We start from the raw sequence: 19,070 nt of genomic DNA, 5'->3' as shown, positions 1-19,070 counted from the left end.
ACAAATTGGTAATAGTTTGATTTAAGGTGTTTACATGTCTCTACTGCACTTTAATATTGCAACTAAAATATAATCCACATGCCTTTTAGTTTCTGTTTAGTTAGATTATGACTTTAATTGAATTAAAGTAATCAAAAATGGAAGACTTTTAATCAGAGTGTTGTCTTAATTGTTGTAACATGAAATTAGCTCATTTTATGAATATTAATAATCAACAATAACGGTTTATTCTTAATTATTAATATTCCGGCTTAAGCTTCAGTCAATTTGGTCAAACAAACATATGATTGTATATGATCATGCTTGCGCGACCAAGCGGATTCCCAGATTATGAATATTAATTATCAACAATAACGAATTATTATTAATCATTAAAATTCCGGATCAATTAATTTGACCAAATAAACACAAGCAGAGCCGCCGCTCTTCCGAGCAGACACGGTAATCTATTCATTTTTAGAAAAAGGGAATTTAATTGCTACTTCTTGTGAAGTAGATTAATCATTCACAAGTATTAAACAACTTATAATAGCTTGGCAGGGGAATCTGTATTTCAGTGACATTTTCTCATGAGGCAAACAATACAATTCATTTGATTATAATAGAATTTATTGACTAGTCAGACGGATAACGAACAAACGCACAAACATACATTAAACACAGAACAAAAAGGTAAACCACGTGGAGATATCGGGTCTATAGAACGTGTAACAACAAAGAGAAATAGTAAAGTAAGGAATAGAGATTTCAGGTAAAAGAGTGACAAAACTTTCAGTTCCACCACACCATTCAGGACCACCAAGATTATAAAAAAACACCTTTTTGATAAAAGGGGCACAGCTTAATCGCATAACTAAAATCACCTGGACTTTCATGTCTGGAGATCTCTCTTATGCGTCTCTCTTCCGTCGTGGTGAAAACTCTTTTTGATGTCCTTCTTGATGCGTGGAGTTTGTAATGCAGTTCGGACGAACACGATTGCAAACTTTAAACTGAGTTTACTTTTGCCGGAAAATAAAGAAAGCGTTACGGGAGAAAGTCCATGCGGCTTAGAAAAGCCGTGTGGCCCGAGGGCCACCGTCAATGATGTTCTTTTGTTCGCACGCTTTTCTGCCCAGATGTTTGGGCAGAAGTCTGGTTATACCTGCGGGTCACGTGACAACCCGTACAGCATTCTGACCAATGATTTCAGGGGAAAGTTTGCGCGCGAACCTTCCTTTGTCTCGAGGCTGCTCGTATGCAAATTTGAGTGTCCGCCTAAAGCATGCGGACAGGCATTTAATATAGGGCTTTAAAGAATAAAGCAATGCGAGTTATGGTCTTGCTCTATGCATCATGTGTTGTAAAATGTCAGCCGAAACCCATCAGTACCAAACATGGGGGGGGTTAAAAGTACATCAACATAATTTTTCATATCCTTACAATATTTATGCTTTACAAAGGCCTAAAGGGAACATGCATACAGGTCATAAGAGAGGTGTGTGTGTGTGTGTGTGTGTGTGTGTGTGTGTGTGTGTGTGTGTGTGTGTGTGTGTGTGTGTGTGTGTGTGTGTGTGTGTGTGTGTGTGTGTGTGTGTGTGTGTGTGTGTGTGTGTGTGTGTGTGTGTGTGTATTTGGGCAGGAATGTCTTTGAAGTGACAAACTTAGTAATCCAGGGACACTGAAGAGATAAGTCTAGCGGGGGTACCCAGACTTTGTGGAGCCAGGAGTCGTAAAACCGTCCTGTCAAATAAACCCAGATCGTGATAAAATCAATAAGTATTTTTATCTGTGGACTGTACGCTACATTGTATTAAAGGTTCAAGAAAGTACTTTTTTGAAATTTTAACAGATTTGTGTGTGTTGAGCTTCAGTTAAGACAATGTTAGCGTCTGTTAGCTTTAATTGTGGGGAAAACTGGATAATTTTGAGTATTTGTCAGCTAATTTCATCTTCCAGGTTTAAAATGATTTTGGGGTGGGATCAAAATTGGTGACTTATCGCAAAACTGCAAGTGGAGTTATAACGCATTGGTTTATTATTATTATTTATAGCAGTTCTCTGTGAGACCCTATGTTGACGACCACATACACTGACCTACGCAGTATTTAGCCATTCATGAATGGTCGTATGTGTTTGTTTCTATGATCCATGGGGTTTGTTGCATGTTTTTCACCGCGATCCTGTCAGGGCCGATACAGCAAAGCTGTTTGTGTGCAGCAAGCATTTTTGTCTGGAGATCATTATGAGAACTGAAAAATGGCGGTCTTTATCTCTTATCAGTTGAGTTCGTTCACATTTAGACGCATCGCTGTGCTGCTGTGTTCGCCTAAAACCTCCAGATTACCAGCAGGGCTAATGGTCTTGCCCTGCTGCACTAAGTCTGCATTCAGACCCAGGGATTGAGGTAGAAGTCCTCATTTATAGTGTTTATATAAACATGATTATCTTTATAATGATATATAAACAAGATTATCTTCTGTGGTTGTGTGTATATGAAATTACGAACTTTCAACTGTCAACAGTTGTTCACTCCTTCTCCAGTGCATTGCTGGCCACGCCCACTCCTGCCTCTGTTCGCAGAGCTCCTCGTCCGTTATCTTTGTCCATATAAATGTACTCCATGTAAAGATTAAATATTCTAGAAACCACAAACCTTGTCTAAAAGGGTCTGCTTTTGGTCTTCATCTGGACAGCCTGGTGTCTGATGGTTTCAGTTGCTTCCCATACTGTAAATTCAGAGTATACTGGAAAGTTTTGCTGCCTGTTAAATAGTCAGAAAATAAAGTAAATTACTAGCAAGACAGGTGCCAGATTTGGATGGAACTTGTGGATCGAACTGAAGTGACCTGTTTTACAAATTAAATATGGTTGTGTCTACATATTAAACTCGGAACAGGTAGAATGATTTTAATGCTGCAACAAAATTCATGTATCACCTTTACTAATTGCAATATAAAACAACATAGCCCAGTGTCACTTCAATGCGATGCTACCATAGCAACATAGCTGCACCTGGAAGAATGCCAAATGTGTTTATTAGTAAATGTGCATAATTAATAGATATTCATGCGTGGGTAGAACCGCCTATCTGTTCATCTGTTAATTGGTTAATTGTTTTCTTTTAATGTGTTGTCAAAGGTCCTTTTAAACAGCCAAGTCTCTAATAATAAGACGATTGCATTATTAGTGTCAGTGCATGTGTTTGTGTGTGTGCGCGTACTGTGGTGTGGAGTGTCTAGAAAAGCAATACTGCTGATGGAATAAAGCTAACCTTCTTGTCCCAGCGCTGCCTTTGTCAGCATGTGTGACTGTGTGTGCGTGTGCGTGTGTGTGTGTGTGTGTGTGTGTGTGTGTGTGTGTATACGTGCGCGTGTGTGTGTGTGTGTGTGTGTGCGCATTTGTGTTTGCATAAAAAATAGAGGCTTTCCTGATACTCAGATTTTTTTATTTAATTGATTCAAGAGACCACTTGCATTCTGATCTCAGTTCACACTGACTTTATGTGTTTGTGTTTGTTAGAAAATGAAAGTCTTTCTGTATATGTGGAGGTAGAGGAGAGGACACTGCAAAGATCAATACATTTATCCTTCAGTCGACTGCTGGGAATGGAAATATTCATAATGCCACAATGAAATATTCAGGCCACCACTGGGCTGAGGGTTTTGATTTATCTTTAAAATATAATAATCAGATGATCTATTATTTTTAATGCTATATTTAGAAAATTGCCTTTTTTTATTTTTGTACAAAAAAAAAATCATTTAAAGGAATAGCACTTAAATTAATCTTGTTGTCGTTAATTCATCATTTTGTTTAGGGCTGTGCGATTTGGGGAAATTATCTAATTGCTATTTTTTTTTTTTTTTACAGTTATCACGATTTCAATTTGATTTGCGATTTTTAATTTTGTAGTCAATAGGGCTGTGCAAAAATATCAATATATTAAACTATCGCGATAATTTCTTTCACGATAGTGTATCGATAGTTCAACCTGAAGTATCGATTCAAGTTGGGCCAAACAACCTCCTCCTTTGCTCTAGTAGATGTCGCTAACTCTCAATCAACAAAACGCTAAATAGTATGGTATCAGAAGTAAGACAAGTGAGCATGGTGGAAAGCTTCCGTCTGCCTTAACTAACGTTGCAGAGTTACTGAGAACTGCATAGGAGGAATGGGACATCAAATGAAAGGACCTGTCATTGTAACGACAATGCGTCAAACATGACCATGGCAGCATAGCTGGCCGGCATGTTGCATGTAAAATGTTTTATGCATGCCATCAATTTACCTATGTGCGACCTGTTTTCACAGCAAAAAGTTCACAATGCTGTCAGTCGCACTGTCAGTTTCTAATTGTTTATCGCATATTAAAGCACTGTGTTTCAGTTTTGTTTACTTGATGCATTTTCATTTTTTACTTGCTTAGTTTTATAAATTATTTCATTTATAATTGACTTTAATGGCATATTCATTTTAGTTCAGTGTTTAATAACAATATGCATTTAATACAGTTCAGTGAGTTCTCTGATCAATAACACTGTGCAGTTCTAATAAATTGAAATGGATAGAAAATAAATTGGAATTTTAATTAGTCTGCTGACTTTATCAAGTTGTCAATATAACATGACACACATACTAATTCAAATGATTGCAATATATCACAATATTTATTGTATCACAATATTTATTGTATCATGACCCATGTTTCGTGATATGTATCATATCGTGAGGCCCTTGCCAATACACAGCCCTAGTAGTCAAGCTTCAGCTCAATTTTCTATATCATAACTTCTTACTGCTAAAATGCATTGAGTGTTGGTTAAAAACGCAAATAAAAAGAGATATAAATTTACTTCAATGTTTATTCAAATTTGTTTTTAAATACTCAGAAATTAAACACTCATTTTTCTCTAGAGCAAAAAGTAGTATGTTATGGCGTTAGTTATCTCCGGGTGCCTTTGTGGTGTTTTCTCTTACAATGTAACAGCCACCAAAAACTCTAAAATTGTACTTTGGTATTGCTTAATACTAGATTAAGTGTCTCTGGCAATGCTTTAAGTTGACTTTTTAGCAAGACAGTCATATACCCACCTGTGGTGCTTTTTCAGGTGCTGGTTGTTGTATTTTCTCATACTGGCAACTATTCTGCAACAGCTCTTACAAATGACCTGCTTTTGTTCTGTGTCTGTGACTTTAAAACCAAAATATTCCCATATTACCAACATGCTGTTTTTTCTTAGATTTTTTAAATTTATTTTTTATTTGTCTGTTAATGCTTCTGAAGCTGCAGACGCCATCATCCCACTCGTACATGCTTTCCTGTTTGTTTGTTTGTTTTTAATTGTGGGAGTAGTTTGGTTGCACAATTCTGATTGTGCAAAATAAAAGTGTGCTCACTCTATTGACTAGTACAGTAAGACTATCACACACAAGAGTCATGCAGTCGTGCATTTGCTCTGGGCAGGGGAAAATAAATAATACATAATTTCATATCACAGCCTCCTGTGACTAGCTAAGTGCAAAACTTCAAACTGCGATTCGATTTTGATTAATTGCACAGCCATAATTGTGTTGTTTCAAACCAGAATGGCTGACTTTTTTATTATTATTATTTTTATTTTATTTTTTGTGAAACACTAAGATTGTAGTTGTATTTTGTTCGTAAAATGAATGTCAAAGCAGTCCAGTTGTAGTTTGGATCTCACTGACTTACTCGTTACAGAGACAGAAACTTTCATAACATAAAAATCACAACATAACATACTACCTTAAATTTCTGTTGAATCAAATGAACTTTTCTAGTCATCTTAACTTGCATTAATAAAACTGACTAAAAATATGTACAACTTAAACAAACTTTGTACAACTTGATTAACTTTTTAAAATAGGTTAAAGCAACACACATATATTTGTTGTTTTGACTTTTTGTCATAACATTGTTTACAGTGTGTATCATTTTTGGTATTTAGTAGGGATGCACCGATGTGGATTTTGTGGCCGATACCGATAACCGATATTTCTTCAGACTTGGAGGCCGATAGCCCATCAGCAAACTTAATAAAAGATTGAACTGCTCTCATGAACTGAATAGTCTATACTTAAAGCAAAAAAAAGCTATAATTTCAAAATTAGATAATAAAAAAATAGACCTATATTCATGATTTCACATAAATCTGCATGCAAAAAGTTATTTCCTTTTCTTCATAGCAAATTAACATGTAAGTTGATTGTTGCATAAAACAATAGTTTAAATAACAAAATGGTATTTATTTAACAAGCAAGTTAAATATATTTAAATACGATGAAAATGAAAGAGCTAAGGACTAAAACCAGCTCAAATGGTCATGAATAAAACATGTTACAGTCATGTACACATGTACAAATATGTCATGTCCGAAAAAGGCTTTTTCAGAGGTGTTTTGACAGTTCAGAGCCACCGTACAAGCAAACAGCTAAATAATGATAGTAAGTTTAAAAAATGCGGCACAGATTCATCCTCTTTGGCATTTTGACATGTCACATGTAGGCGCTGCTTGTCAATCTTCTTGTCGTCAATCGCGGGAAAATAACCGATGAAAAGTTTATGATAAACCGCTGAGAGTTTCACTTAACTGTAGAGGCAGAGTTGCCATCCGAGTCAGATTTTGATACAAAACCTGCATTGAGCTGACTTTATGACAAACACAATGCAGAATATAAAGACAGAATGAGCGGTTAAGAGCCCCTTTGACTGGATTCACCTCTACCCCGTGCTACAGTGTGGGTGTGTGTGTGCGGTGACAGCTCTCACGCGAGCTTGTTATAATCAATATGAATATTCCGATCAAACTGAATACATCTTGCATCAACAACACATGACAAGCAACGCATTGATAATAACAAATAAGCAGATTACAAACAACCGTTTTACACGTGTTGTAAAATGTGCGGGTCCTTCAACGGGACTGGGCTGCAGTTTGGGGTGTGTGAAGCAGAGGGAGAGAGAGAGAGAAAAGAGGAGAGGTTTTTTCGCAATGAGACCATTTTCTGTAATGTTCCCTTTTTGGTGATTTGTTGTACCACACGGAAAGTAATAAATATTTTGGACCAAATTACATGTGTCCTGTTTCATTCACCAGCTGCAACGAAAAGAGTTTACCCCGAAACTAATATTTTTCGGCCCTGGAGTAATAAGTAAATCTCCCTGCTATCGCTAACACAACAAAGAGACAGAGCAGGAAAGGTTTACACATGTAATATTTTTCCTGAGACGATTTAAAGCAAAATACACAATGACACTTAATCAAACACATCTACAATGATACAATGCATAGCAATAAAACGTGAAGAAAGGATGGACTTTAAAAAAATAAACAGTGTGAGGAGAGCTCCATTAGAATGCACTGAACAAGTCTGAACATGTTCCGCCCACGCAATCGCGGCAGGCAGTTCTGTACAATTAAGTAATTTATCGGCTTAAAAATATCGGCCTAATTATGACATCGGATCGATAACGATAATCTTAAAAATAGCATTTATCGGCCAATAACAATATGGGCGCCGATATATCGTGCATCCTTAGTATTTAGAGATTTTTTAAAGATCACATTTTAAAAATTCATAAATCATTATTAAAAATCTATTGTTTTTAAAGATGAATTTATTGAAAGCATTAGAGGAAAAAAACTTTAAAATTAAATGTCTTGGATTGTGAATGAAAGCATCTATAAAATCTGCCCAAGTTGTTCAAATAAATGATCAAATGAAGCCAGTTTTAATATACTTTTGATGTATGTGTGTAGGTTGACATTTAAACCGTATTACATTTTAACCTCACTGTACTGAAAATCTATATAGGCTTTGTTTCATATTGTGGGTCACTTTGGACTTAAACAATTGCTATTTCAAGTTATTTTTTAGTCGTAATTTAACTTATTAAATGTCTAAAAGCATATTCTATTTTAAAAACAATTTCAAATTAAAGAGTACAGGTGAAATGTTGGTATTTTATTTATTTATTATTAACTTTATTTATTACAGTAACACATAAACCAAACCATAAAAAATATGTACATATGTACTGCCTATTGTTTGTTGTATTTTTTGTTAAGATCTTTTTGTCTCTTTTTTCCCCCTCACAGTCTATATAGCATTGCTAAAGTGCTCTGTTTAAGTTTTTTTTTTTTTTTTTTTTTTGCGTGAATAAATTCATATTAAGTTGCTTACATCATTTTTTTGCAATTATTTTTGCAGAATAAAAAATTAATTTCATCTGTGCAGAAGGATTTTCAGAGTAAAGTAAGAAAATACTTAATGCATAAAATAAAATTATAACTTTTAAACTGTTATTTAAGGTTTATCATACAAATCTGATTTGTTTTTTTTTTTAAACCAAGTCTCATATAATATTTTATGTACTAAAAACAGCAAATAATAATATAAACATTTGCATAGTGTTTGGTAAGATTACTGAAATTGATGTACCACTTTTCTGAATATATATTAAAGGGCACCTATGGTGAAAAATCTACTTTTTAAAGGGCCATGACACCCCCACTTTCGGTTAAAGTCTACTTCAGAATTTTTTCAAAAGATGCATGATTAATGGGCGTGAATCTCCGCGAGCATCGGGCAGGAGTGGGCGTAGCTAGCAGGGGAGAACGTGAGCGAACAACTGTTGTTGTCAGTTAGCTCACAAAATGAGACAAACCGTGAGGAGACGCTTGAGTTTGTAGTTTACAAAGTTAAAATGCAAAGAAATGAACAGTGATTTAATGCCCTGCTACATTTGCTATTCATAATTTCATATACACATAACCACAATTTATATCATTATAAATATAAGTGTGTTCATGTAAACCCTATAAATGAGGACTTCTCCCTCAATCCCCGTATCCAGCAGACTTAGTGCAGCAGGTCTCCTGACCGTTCTATTTTAACCATTAGCTCTGCTGGTAATCTGGAGGATTTAGGCAAACACAGCAGCACAGTGATGTGTCTGAATATGAACAAACTCCTGAAAAAAGACAGCGTCCGCCATACTCTAATTCTCGTGCTGCTCTCCCGACAAAAATGCTAGCAGCACACACACAGGTTTGCTGTATGATCGGCCCTGACAAGATCACGGGGGAAAACATGCAACCCGTGGATCATGGAAACAAACGCATATGAGCCTTCATGAACGGCTAAATACTGTGTGCCGTGGGTCCGTGTCTCACAGCTCGGGCTTGACTCTGGCAGGTCTGGCAGGTCTCATGAATAATTAAGCAGCCGGCTCTTCTCATAGGATAAGAAAACTCCGCTATGAATAATAATGAGAAACCGACGCGTCATCATTGCACTTGCAGTACTGCGCTACGTCGCCGATTTGGATCCCGCCACAAAAATCATTTTAAAGCTCAAAATTATCCAGTTTTCCCCACAATTAAAGCTGACAGGTGCTAACATTGTCTTAACTGATGCTCAACACACACAAATATGTTAATATATAAAAAAAAAAATTCTCCAGGGTGTTCTGAACCTTTAAGCTATTTGGACAAACATATGTGTATATATAGTGTATAGACTATCATATTGGGGTGATATAAACACACCCAGTCCTTTTTTTTCAATTTAACAACATAAAAACGGTGGACCAATTAGAGCGGTTTTCAGACCTATCGCAACTTTACGGAAGAGTGCGGTCCCCCCGCCCACCGAATTGATTGACAGCTGCGCGCATTAACATGTTCCGGTAGTCACGTGTATATGTCAACAAGACCAGGCAGACATACGCAAAGCAACCGGGAATAAAAGTAATAAAATTACTTCAGCTTTACTTCATCAGCACAGCCGCGTGTCAGAACAATTCTAAAAGAAGACGCTTCGAACCTGGTTTGTGGAGGTTAAATCAGGTTTATTTTGTACATTAGCATAACAGATATCCACACAGCAGTGGAGGTTAGCCTGTATCCTGTCACATTTGAGTGCAAAAACAGTGCTAAGCGCGCTTTGTCTGTCTGTCTGCCTGCCTGTGTGTGTGTGTGTGTGTGTGTGTGTGTGTGTGTGTGTGTGTGTGTGTGTGCGCGTGTGTGTGTGTGTCAGCTGCGGTGTGCGTGTGTATCTCTCTGTGTGTATGTGTGTGCGCGCCCGTGAACTTGTAACGATATTGTGTGTGACTCAGCAATGCAACTTCACAACAAATTGTAATTTTTAAAGATTAGTTCTTTCTGTAGTATTTCTCACAAACGCTACGTGAGACCTTCTTCCTTTAAGTCTGTCTGTTGTCTGACGCAGCCGAAGGAGGAGATTAAAGCACACGGGAAGGCACGTAGAAACAGTAGGCAGGCAGAACTCTGCTGGAATTGTGTATAAAACAGCATCTTGTAAAAGGTATAATGAAAAATCTGATGGGTGTTTTGAGCTGAAACTTTATATACACATTCTAGAGATGCAAAAGACTTATATTAAATCTGAAAAAAGGGGTAACCTAGGTGCCCTTTTGTTAAAAAGTCAAATAGACTAGATAAATAAATAGACTCAACAGTAGGTTAAATCTGCAGATTTCTGTGGCTGCTGACTTAGTGTGGGTCTACGAGTGATCAAATATAAAAGGATGTGGATGGCAACTACAGTTTTGATCTTTGTTTTGGTGCATCCCCCAAAATTTCCTCCTAGACCTTTCATTGAGTATGTTTCATTTAGCCAATTATCTGTTGTAATTGTTAAAATCACTTTATAAAGACGTATCAAATGAATTGTTTTTTTTTTTATATCATTTTTCATTAAATTTTATAAGAACATTTAATTTAAGAACTTTGTTAGAAAGAGGGAGAAGTCTAAATATATTTTACAAGGAACCCCCCCCCCCTCCGATTATAACCTTGAAAGCAAAAATTGTAATTACTTTTTGTATTGTTCTTGCTTAAAGCACTGTTCACTATACATTTATTAATTTATCATAAATCGAACTAAAAAAACATATCTAAAGTTTTGGTAACGCGTTACAACAAGGTTGTATTTGCTAATAATGCATTTACTAACATGAAAATAACACATTTATTGCAATGTTTGTCATGTTTTTAACATTAGTTAATCGAAATAAAGTTGTTTATTTTTAGTTAATGTTAGCTCACTGTGGATTAACAAATGTTAACAAGCACACATTTGGGTTTTAATGTTGTAGAAAGTATTTCTCATTATTTGTTAGTTATTTAATAAATACATTAACTAACTATTGAGACCTTAGTAAAGGTTGCCCAGTATTTTAATGTAAAAGTTATAGTTAATTATAGTTTTGTATGATCTATTATTGAATTATAAAGCTAATGTGTTTTTTTTTTTCTATATTGATCTTGCTCTGAAATAGCCATAGGTTTCCAATATTATTTCAGCTAGAATAAAAGCAGATTAAAAATCAGGTCATTATTAAATTACGGACAGTATTATTAATCACCTAAAGCAATATCTATTTTCTTTTTACAATTGTCTACAAAACTAACCATCATTATATAATGACTTGCCCAATTACTCTAACTTGCCAAATTTACCCTATTAACCAAGTTAAGCCTTTAAATTCCACTTTAAGCTGAATACTTGTGTCTTTAAAAAATATCCAGTAAAATTATATGTACTGTCATCATGGCAAAGATAAAATAAATGAGGTAAAAACTATTATGTTTAGAAATGTGTTAAAAAAGAACTTTTTTCTGTTAAACAGACACTGGGTGACAAAATATACGGGGACAGCAAATAATTCTGACTTCAACTGTAAATACAGAGTTATTCTCTGGCATCCATGCATCTTTTTAACACTGTTCCTCAACTCATTATCGTCCACAGGTGGCACAGGCTCCATTCAAAAACGGGCAAAAAGGAAAAAGAGCGTGGGGAGCTTCAGTTGTCTGTCCAGTTTACGCGACACAACCTGACGGCCAGCATGTATGACCTCTCCATGAAAGACAAGCCTCGCTCTGCTTTCGACAAGCTCCGAGAACGTATGCGAGCTAAGAAGCGACCCGCTGAAGAAGACTCCTCTTCAGCTATTGTTCCTGGAGGATACGGAGCACTGGCGCGCATGCGGGGGCGACTGCCGAGCGATGGGGGCGGCGAGGAAGACTACGAGGACGATGAAGGAGGGGAGGCCCGCAGGAGTAAGATGAGAAGTTTTTTCCTGCGTGGGAGATTGAGAAAGTCTTCAGATACGCGCTCCAGCACGTCACTGGGCTCCGAAAGCAGCGAGTCTTCATCGCGTGGCGGCAGCCTGAGCCCTACAGCGGGCATAAGTGTGGTGGTCTCTGATCTTTCCAACTCGCCCAGTAACAGCAGCAATCTGACTGCAGACAACAGTCCAGGTATGCACAGTGGAGTGTGTTTTTAAAAAGATTTTCTAGATTCAGGTCTATTTGAGCTCAGTTAGTATAAAAATGTCATTCAAGTTTATCTGTATAGTGCTTTTCAAATTAATTATTGTTTCAAAGCAACTTTACAAAAGGTGCAAATTATTGCATTACAATTAACATCAGAAAAATTTAAGTTATTAGATACTATTTAATTTTTTATATTTTAACTAACTTTAATCAACTAGTAATTAATTACCAATAGCTTTTAACAGTTAAATTCTTTTAAATGAAAAGGATAGTTTGCCCAAAAAAGAATACCTATTCACTGTGTACTCTGTGTACTCTGTGTACTCTCCCTTAAGGGGTTTCAAATCTTTGATTTCTATCTTCTGTTGAACACAAAAGATGATATTTTGAAGAATGCTGAAAACCAGTAACCAATGACGTCCATGGTAGGAAAAACCAATACCATATAAGTCAATGGTTAAAGGTTTTCAGCATTGATATCTTTTACTGTATTCAACAGAATGAAAATCATAAAGGATTGAAAAGTAAATTTTTAGTAAAATAATGACAGAATTTTCATTTTTGGGTGAACTATCCTTTTAAGTTCTACTTATCAATATTGAAATCGTCTATTAGGATTCTCTTTTGCAGATTCGATAGATATAAAAGCTAATTTTTTCCAGTGAAAATAAAGCTGTTGAATAGTGGTGACTTGGAGTGGTAACCTGCCCTAATTTACTTTAACTTTAATTTTTTTACGTAATTTAAGTTGAAATAAATTAGGGCAGGCTACCACCTGCTTTATTAAGCTATATATACACACACATTTATTTGTATGTGTTTGTATTGTATATTGCTGTGAATGGGTTAAATGTGATGACTGTAGCACAGGTTATGATACTAAGACAAATTTCCCTCAGCTGGGACAATAAAAGTTTTTACTTTTAAGCAAAAGTTTTTACTTACCTAAAATACTTTAACTTACCTCATTAATGTTAAAATATTATTTTATTTATTCAGTTAACATTTATTTTTTGACAGTAGGATGACAGAAAATGAAGTGGTAGAGAGAGGGGGATGGGGTGAGGAAAGGTTTACTAGCTGGGATCAGAACGACTGGGCTATGTTAAAATACATAATATTATTTCAATAATTTTTTTGCAGAAAATTTAGTTTTTTACACACACTGTGCAAAAAGTAATTAAAGGAAATTAGTTCCTTTTACTTAAATATAATCAAAGTTCATTGCAATTAATGAAGAAGCTGCAGGAATTTAAAATCTGAGAGTATTATACTGAACTGCTTTGAATGTGTAAGCAGAATAAATGTTGAAATTTTGTTGTTCGGTTATGCTGGACTTTAAACAGCCTGTTGATTGAGGATTGCTAATGTTTTTTTACAAAAGTTTTACAGTGCAGTTTTTTTAAGTTATAGCCATTTTACAAATTTTTTTTAAACATCCGTTTTCAGTGATGTGATTAAAAGTGGTCAGCTGAGATGCAGTACGGTGTCTACCTGGTATAAAGATCTTTTTTGACCACTAGTGTTTGGATTTGGACCTTTTTCTATAAATTTAGCAGTCTACAGTATAGCGTTCCTAGAGTTTTCACTGTGTGACACATGAGTATAATTGCACAAACAGACACATATAAAGTGGCATATGAGTGAACAAAATAAAAAAGGCAACTACAGTTTTGTTCATAATTCATGCGTACAACGCAGCAAAGTATGAAAACTTTGTTTTGGTGCACTCTCTCATAACACTTACCAAAACAATCACATGTTAGGCCAGTAGGTGGAGTGTAGGATATCAGATGCACTTTTATCTACCTCTGGAAGACATGCATCTTAATACCTGGTGTATTTTCCCTTATTTCACATTGCTGCAGGGTCTTTTTTAAAACTCTTTCTGGTAAAGTTTATATTTCTTTAAAGCTAAACTTTTCAAAAAGTCTGTCATGATTGGTCAACTGCTGAGAGCTGATTGGAAATGTAATGCTCTTACTGGACATCTTATCTGTGGGTGTCATTATTGGAAGCTCATCGAATTTTTTACAAATGGGTCTCTTCAACATATCAAAATCACTTACCCAATTGTTTTTTAAGGGCCAAAGCAGCCAAGAGGCATACATAATGGAAATGTGTAACATAACTTTTGTAAAGGATTAAGTTCAGGCTATGCTTTCTTTGTTATTAACACAGTTGAACAAACAGCCTTTCAAATTATACTACACTTTTGAAATTTGAAACATTGCATTTTAGAGAATAATTGTCTGTCAGAGAGATTTACTCCATTTTGCAGATCAATCAAATCAACATATATCACATAATAAGAAAAAGGTACAGTAATAAATGAAGTGTTTCCTTTAACAAAAATAATAAAATAACTTTAACCTTACAGAAAAAAAATCCTCATTGACTTCAATTATAAGTAGCAGGAACAAAATTATTTAAACTTACCCCTTTCTTAATCTTCGTATAAGTAATCTGTTACAATAAAGCAAAATTTAGGTTATGAGTGCTATCAAACTTTAGTTCTACTGGACCCTAAAATCCCTTAGAAGTTGACATGAAATGGAAATTTCCTCTTTTCTAAATGTATTTTTTATTGTAATGGATGTGATTTGTTAATTTATTTCATTTATATTTGTATCGCTTCATTTTATTTAAAAAAAAATAAAATAAATAATTGAACTCACAATTTCAACATCTTAATCTTTGGTGAAATCATAGATGTCATTCTGGTGGTGTATGCCTGACTCCAATCATTTATTCAGCTTAAAAGCTATTGCGTGCTCACAGTTGACTGCAGATTTGTCTCATTCAGATTTGCCTCCATCTAATCACAACTGATAAATCGAACCAAATCCATGTCCTTTTTTTTCTGCAATCTTATCTTAACTTTTTCTTGCAAGTTAAATAAACCAAACTAACTCTCACTTGCACTCTCTCCTTCAGAACACACAGTCGCTCCTTCGCCACAGGTTTCTCCCGTCAGACATGTGATGTATGACATCAGCTTACCAGTGCCTCATTCTATGATGTCAGACAACGACACCCCTATCCTGCTTCCTTCAGTGTGTGTGAACGGGAACCCTGTGGAAACGTCTCCACTCACTCACCACCCACCGACACTTGTACTACAGCATCCTCAACAAGAGTCAACCAAACCAATAACTCAGTCAGGTCAACCCCAGGCAACCAAGCTGCCAGCAAAGCCAGAGAAATCCCAAGAGTCAAAGCCAAGGCCCGAACCCCGGCTCCCAGCCCTCGGGGTGCTTCAAAAAGGCTCCCTTTCACTCTCCCTGCAAAACCTCTCTCGCCAAGGGAAAGAAAAGCAGAATGGTGGCCCCGTGGATGGACGACGCTGGTCCTTCGATAAACCTGGCGAGGAAGAAAAAGCCGCCATTGTTGCAGCACTAGAGCATGCTGGGAGAGTTACAGATGAGCCTGTGAATGAAACCGTGATACGTGCTGGAGAGACAGAGACTCAGGGCAAGAAAAGGAGGGGCCTGTTTTCACATGGGAAAGGTGATTCAGCTGGTAAAGGACCAATCACGAGTAAAGAGGAAACAGAACATGCTCAACCACTTGTGGAAGTCAAACACAAAGGATGGTTCAGCTCCAAGGACTCGCACAGTAAACCCAGGTAAACCTTTTTTGCTTTGTTTGTTACAAATGATGAGTAGAAGCATGTGTGTGTACTTGTTTATGGGTTTTATATATAAAATTTGTATAATGATATGTGTTTGACCTAGGTATTACAGTGTTGAGGTGGTACATGAGGACATTCCTTGTGTCCTTAATAGTTAAACTGTGTAAAATGAGGCTTAAGTGTATTTTTTAACCTTCAGATTGTGCCACTTGTTCCTTTGAGGTTCGGGTTTAGGGTTATGATTAAGGTTAAAGCGTTTGTTACTGTACAAATTAAATTTCACCTATGAAAAATCCTCATAAATCACACTCACAGTCTGTGTGTGTAATCCTGTGAGTGTAAACATCATGCCATGTAGTCATAGATTTAGTTTTAGCATCTGCATTGCAGAGAGAGGTGCTGCCTGGAAACCAGAACTCTTGAGTACTTCTTGAGTCCCCCCCCCCTCTCTCTCTCTCTCTCTCTCTCTCTCTCTCCATCTTTCCTTCTCACATGTTCTTCCTCAAAACCAAGTTTGCATTTCTCAATTTTCATCGACGAGTGCTATTTTTGCATTGCAGACAGATGGACCTGAAATAGTGTGTAGGAGTGTTTGTGTTGGCTATGAATGGGAGGAGTCAATCAGTTTAATTCTGTCACTGACCTAAACCAGTGTAACTGCATTCCTGCTTCTGTTGTAGGTGTGTATGCTGTCCATTGTTTGGTAAATATTTTCTCTTTTTTTCTCGGGTGGCGGTAAATCACACTCTGTTCTTTATTTTCAGTGTTTTGGTTTGGGTTTTTATAAAGCAGGGATATGCCTTTTCATGCTGTGTCAACAAAAATGTGCGCACACATGCTTATGAACGCACATCAGTCCCTTTGGGTTTAGCAGTTGCGAAAATTAGTGCAAATTCAACAAATCTTGCATTAATTGTGAGAGCTTGCAGTTATGTCACGTTTTTAAACATAAACTTGATGGGGGGGAAAGGAAAGCAGTATTAGCTAATTAATATCTGTGAATTTCAGACTTGTCAAATGATTTTCATGTTGAAGTTTCCTGCTGATGTCTTGGAGCAAATTCCACAGTGAGCATCATTACTTCGTATTTACTCTTGAAGTGAGATTATTGTGAAGAGAGCAGCACTACAAATTAAATCTGCACATTTGATACTTGTGCAAAGACGTCAATGACACTTTATTTTAAGTTCTGCTAGTTAATAAAATGGGCCAATACAGCTTTAGTTATATGAAATTAAATTCAGCTTTGCTTTCATTGTACATTCTCAGAAATAAAGGTACAAGAGCTGTCACTAGTGTGTTACCTTTTCGAAAGGTACACATTTGTACTTAAAGGGTCTATATTGGTACCTCAGAAGTATATATTAGTAACTAAAAAAATTTAAGAGGTACAATTTTGTACTTGGGTACTAATATGTATCCCTGAGGTATTAATATGGACCTTTTAGGTTCAAATGTATACCTTTTAAACAGGTACCACCCAAGTGACCGCTCTTGTACCTTTATTTCTAAAAGTGTACAAAGTACAATACAGAACAACAATACATTGTATAATACACTATCTGGCAAAAGTGTTGTCTTTTATCCCAGTTGTAACAGCAACAAATAATAACTTGACTTCTTGTTGATCATTTGGAAAAGTGGCAGATTTTTCTGATGAATCTTCAGTTGAACTGCATCCCAATTATTACGAATACTGCAAAAGTCCTATTGGAACCTGCATGGACCCAAGATTCTCACAGAAACCAGTCAAGTTTGGTTAAGGAAAAATCATGGTTTGGGGTTACATTCAGTATGAGGGCAAGCGAGAGATCTGCAGAGTGGTTGGCAACATCAACAGCATTACAAACCACAGGAGAGAGCAAATTCCTTAGCAGGATAGCACTGCTTCTCATACTTCAGCCTCCACGTCAAAGTTCCTGAAAGCAAAGAAGTTCTGGGTGCTCCAGGATTGGCCAGCCCAGTCACCAGACATGAACATTATTGAGCATGTTTGGGGTAAGATAAAGAAGGAGACATTGAAAATGAATACAAAGAATCTTGATGAACTCTGGGACACCTGCAAGAATGCTTTCTTTGTCAATCCAGATGACTTTATTAAGTTATTTGAGTCACTGCAGAGATGTATGGTTGCAGTCGTCCAAGCTCATAGGAGTCATGCACAATATTAATTCTTTTTCCACTTTATATTTTATAGTGTACATTATTTCTGCTAAGTGACTAGACTTTTGTCTAAGCAAAGTCAGACCTTACTGTCCCAAGTAAGTAATTAAAATTATTTAACAGATTAATAATTTGGTATTTGGTAATTATTTGGTAAAATTATTCGTTTATGAAGGCCTTTATCCTTCATATAAAACACTTCTTATACCAAATTATCTACTACAAGTCAAGTTATTATTTATTGTTGTTTGTCAGGTAGTGTATATCGTGATGTCTGAAAATTTGTTTATTGAAATTAACTTAAGGAAGGAAGGACACTTTTGGCAGAATTTAGTTGCTTCCATTTATTGGAAAGCAATAAAGAGATAACAATATGCTTTATGCTACAAATATATTGACTCGCATACTGGCCTACATGTCTCCAGTGTGTCTGAAGACCTTGATTAGCTGGTTCAGGAATTTGTTCAGTCTTGAAGCTAAACTAAAGGGCAGTGGCTCTTTAGAACAGGTTTTGTCACCCCTACAATTAGGTAATGGTTATAATATTTACAAGTGGCTGTGCCACTGCTATAAATGGCAAATTACTCTAAATTTGAAGGGAAACATTTAAGAGAATGTGAGTAGTACATAAATCACCAAAATGTATAAAATTATTGTAGAGATTTTGAATATTAAAATGTAAAATTCTTACAATATTGTACAAAATATTTACAGGTTAATGCACTTCTGTTATTGACATTCATTTACTAAAAGATTTATAGTAGAAATAATTGCAAAACAACAATACAATAGCAGTGCCATTAATTGGGTAAAAAAAATTATTGAAACTCTGATTGGAGTGAGATCAACACATTAACACACAAAGACCTGAAAGAGAATTTATTCTGCTGATCAAATTCTTATTCACCCACGAAATGCCCCATAACAGACTAAACGTTTAAGACTAATGACCTATTAAATGAATA

The 19,070-nt window shown here is 35.9% G+C and overlaps 1 protein-coding gene across 6 annotated transcripts in view; it reads left to right on the top strand.

Annotated features, from left to right (window-relative positions):
• Nucleotides 1–19,070, top strand: part of rab11fip5a (RAB11 family interacting protein 5a (class I)) — a 63,082-nt gene that overhangs the window by 25,671 nt on the left and 18,341 nt on the right. For 2 of the 6 annotated variants that reach the window (XR_015505753.1, XR_015505751.1), the window contains exons 2-4: nt 11,782–12,293; nt 15,246–15,936; nt 16,623–16,645. Coding sequence is in view for 3 of the 6 variants with exons in the window: in XM_087279015.1 (XP_087135141.1) it covers nt 11,782–12,293; nt 15,246–15,936 (1,203 nt within the window). In the remaining 3 variants the exon portion in view is untranslated. Of the gene's footprint in view, nt 1–11,781; nt 12,294–15,245; nt 15,937–16,622; nt 16,646–16,950; nt 17,010–19,070 lie in introns of those variants that run through there. The other 4 variants (XM_087279015.1, XM_087279013.1, XR_015505752.1 and 1 more) reach the window with 3 other exon arrangements.

Source organism: Danio rerio, chromosome 13 (genome assembly GCF_052040795.2).
Source record: "Danio rerio strain M-AB ecotype USA chromosome 13, GRCz13ab, whole genome shotgun sequence".
In the NCBI taxonomy this organism is placed as follows: domain Eukaryota; kingdom Metazoa; phylum Chordata; class Actinopteri; order Cypriniformes; family Danionidae; genus Danio; species Danio rerio.
Note: the sequence above shows the minus strand (reverse complement) of the source record. Positions and strands in the feature narration are given on the sequence as shown.